Consider the following 3,663-nt stretch of genomic DNA (forward strand, 5'->3'; position numbering starts at 1 on the left):
TTCTTCTTCTTCTTCTTCCTCTTCTCCTCCTCTTCTCCTCCTTCTCTCCCCCGCCCCTCACCACGTGCTGGGAAAAGCTAGAACTTTCTAGGGCCCAGTTGAATACACAAGTTCAACTAGACTTAGCTGCAACCAGATTTCACCCCTCCATTTGGCTAAGCAGTCTTCCTGGAAGTTTTGAGATAGTCACTTTTTGGAGAGGGATTTGAGGTTCAGAGAGGCTGAGTGGCTTGTCCAATGACACATAGTAAATAAGTGGTTATACCTAGAACACAGTTCCCTGGACTCCATATCCTGGGTTTTATCTCCAAGTCTGATAAGTGGCTGCATTGGGCCCAGACCAGAACAAGCTATGATTCATGTTAGAACGACTCCTTCTTCCTAAGCTTTGATTCACGATCCTTTAACACTATTTAAATGAAATATTTCATGTTCCTGAAAACTGTGATCAGCAGAAATAATCCCTGTGGTGTCCTTTAAAGACTTTCTCATCTTACATTTCCATCAGACAGGTGGAACATGAAGTTTTTCTCACTTTCTAAGGGTTTTTGTGTTTTTATTGTAGTACAGCGATATTTCAAGAGAAGCCCGAGGTCTCTTTGAGAATGGAGTGATATTTCAAAAATGCTCACTGGTAAGTTTCCAGGGGAGAAAATAATTGGATTTTCCCCCAAATCTCCGAAGTCATCATGTATTTAGAAACAAGCGAATAGTGGATCTGGGCAATGAAAAGAACAGAAGACCTGGGCTTGCATGGCCTCACTAGGTTTGTTGACGGAAGTTTGATTGATTAGAAGTCATTGTTAGTAAAAATCTACTGGTCAGAGCAGGGATGAAAGGGTGGTATGTTTATCACACATGATGAACAGTGATATGTGATATGGTACTTGGGGTGTATGTGTGTGTGTGTGTGTGTGTGTGTGTGTGTGTGCATAGAGGCCAGAAGAGGATGCCAGGTGCCTTCCTTAGTCACGCCCCATCTTGTCTGTTGAGAGAGCACCTCTAACTTGAACCAGAGCTCACTGGAGCAGCTTACTCTACATAGCCAGCTTGGTCCAGCGATCTGGTCTCTTCTTGGCATTTACATAGGTTATGAGGATCTGAACTCTGGCCTCCATACTTGCACATCTAATGATTGACCCACTGAGCCATCTCCCAAGCCCAGGGATAATATTTCCTAACAATGCTGTGAACTGAGGGTGTCCGTGTGTGTGTGTGTGTGTGTGTGTGTGTGTGTGTGTGCGCGCACGCGCGCGCGCGAATGCAGGCCTTTAATGCCCAGACCTTTGGGATGAAGGGGATCCAGATTCAAACACAGCAAGTCATACGTATGAAAGGGCTAAACCTGGGTGGAGGAGACCAGCCTGGAGGAGGGAAAAGCAGATGACCTACAGAGCTCTGGCTGTGGAGTCAGCATCATCTGCAGTGACTCAGGTAGCGCTGTTATTTCCTCTGTTTTGGAACACCAGGTGCCACAGTGACCCCATCCCGACTCAGGAGATTTTTGATACTCAGGAGATTTCTCCGTGACAATGAGTTCCCTGCATCCAGGGCTCTGGTTTCTCTGAAAGTGTCTCTAAGTCACAGCTTGCTAAGTGAGGGTCAACATCTCCCCTCCCAACTCTCACCTCAGGTGGAGCCTGATAGAGTCTGGGATCCTCTTTGAGGCTTATGGGTCATCATAGGGAGTCAGGCTGACAGGAATCTGTCCTCTCCCACTTTCCTCCTGCCCTAGGTGTCTGGGCAGAGCGAATCGCAGACCATGCACGTGCAGCTGTCCGTGAACAACACCAGGACACCCACGTCAGTCAACCTTTCGAACCTGCTCATGCTAGATGAGATCACTGGCCTTGCTGTGAAGGAGTCGCCTGGAAATAATACTCAGGACGGAATCCAGACTTTCAGAAAGAGCTTTCTGCAAGGTAACCACGGATGCTTAAGGCCACTATGGGTTATGCGTTAGAATGGGGTTCCCGTGTTTCCCTCGGGGAGGATCACAGCAGAGCTAGCCTACCATGGCACACCAGGACACACACACCCCTGGTTGCCTTTCAATGCCCTTCCCAGCTGTGGGTCTCACTGCCTACCTCTTACTTTCCATCATCTGTCATGGCTCTCACTCTGACCGTGTTGGGTCATGCCTGTTCTGACCCTGTCCCTCAGACAGTACTGGTCCCTCTCTCTTACATATAACATACACATCTCTCTTCAGTGAGGATTGGTGTTAGGGTTACCTTTCCTGGAAGTTCTACTTGTTTTCCAACTCCAAGCTTTCCCTCCCACCTCCACTCTGCCACAGGGACATTCTCTTGACTGTCCCTACTCTAGCCATGCCTCACCCTAAGTACTAACTAAATTCTGCTCCTCCAGATGGGCATACATCCCCTTGCCTGCACCAAGCATGGTGCCCCCTACTGGGAAAGGGCACAGTGATGTAGAGAGATACCAACACAGTCCAGCCTGGCCTGTGAGAAGTGCCCTGGCTCTGTGGACACTGTGTCAGCTTTTGATTCTTGGTGCTATTTTCTCCTGTTTATTCCAGGCATTTACTCTGTCCAGGAGGCTGTGTGCCCTGAGAACACAGTCCAAGTCACCTGTTCCCAAGCATATCCAACTGGTGCACAATGGTCACTTTCAAGTTAGGAGACAGTCATCATCCAATGAATGACTCTAAATTCCACTGGCCAATCAGATTCTAGCTTCCTGCCTTCCTGGCTCTATTACCATCATCATTGTTTGACACTCCCCCGCCCCCCCCCAATCCCTGCCTTTATTTTAAAAAAAAATGCAATTTAGCCTGGCTGAGAGCTAAGTAGTCCCTTACTTACTACCTGTCCTGGTCTCAGTCACAGTGTCTCTTGAACACTACAGAAGGTAGCAGGCTCTTTATGTTAAACCTCAGGGGTCATGTGCAGGGATGCTTTGGGTATAAGGAGGGTGTATTGGGAGGTGGCTGAGACTGCCTTTCCCTTCTCAATGTCTTAGCTTTTGTCCTTGTGAGACAGCAAAATAGACATGTTGACTTTTCTAGGCAAACTGATTCAAACTGTCTCTAAGTTAAGCCATAGTCTCCAGCTCTGTCATCCACCAGCTGGAGCTGAGGGTCTGGCTTTCTGTGTGTAGAGCTCCTGTGAGAGCTCAGAGGGGTGTGTTACAGAGGGGGAAAGGCCCGAGAGACCAGCCTTGCTTCCAGCAGAGTGTACTGCCTGCTAGTGGCTGGGAGGCCTCAAGCAACTTCTAGCTTCCTTTCCCCAGAATGCCCTGGAGTGGGTGAAATCCTGATGCTTCTCGCTGGGGATCTGGGCTTGTGAGCAGGTACAGGATTGCCGAGGCCAGGGTTGTGGCTAGGCCAGGGGGAAGGCTACTTAGGGATGTGGCTTGGTGTGGGGAGGACTGTCCCCTTCCTAACCTGCACTTGCTGTCTCTGAGCAGTGGGAGAATGCTACTCTGTCAGTTACACAGCCTCGCTGGACCCCACAGCCCTTGGGACTGGAGAGAGCTTGGATCTTCCTGCCCGACTCATCTTTCAGAGCCCCTCACAGGTAACCCTGTCACCCTTGCTTGGGATCTGCCACTGCCCTGGAGGGGTATATTGACCACAAGGGCACAGAAACAATTCTTTCTCCCTTCCCTTCCCTTCCCTTCCCTTCCCTTCCCTTCCCT

General features: G+C 49.4%; 1 protein-coding gene across 1 annotated transcript in view; it reads left to right on the forward strand.

Moving 5' to 3' along the window:
- Evc2 (EvC ciliary complex subunit 2) overlaps window positions 1-3,663 on the forward strand; it is an 84,594-nt gene that overhangs the window by 8,493 nt on the left and 72,438 nt on the right. The window contains exons 2-4 of the mRNA XM_029476919.1: window positions 566-634; window positions 1,736-1,922; window positions 3,433-3,542. Of these exons, the coding sequence (XP_029332779.1) occupies window positions 566-634; window positions 1,736-1,922; window positions 3,433-3,542 (366 nt within the window). The remainder of the gene's footprint in view (window positions 1-565; window positions 635-1,735; window positions 1,923-3,432; window positions 3,543-3,663) is intronic.

The sequence above is a fragment of the Mus caroli genome, chromosome 5, assembly GCF_900094665.2.
Source record: "Mus caroli chromosome 5, CAROLI_EIJ_v1.1, whole genome shotgun sequence".
Lineage (NCBI taxonomy): Eukaryota > Metazoa > Chordata > Mammalia > Rodentia > Muridae > Mus > Mus caroli.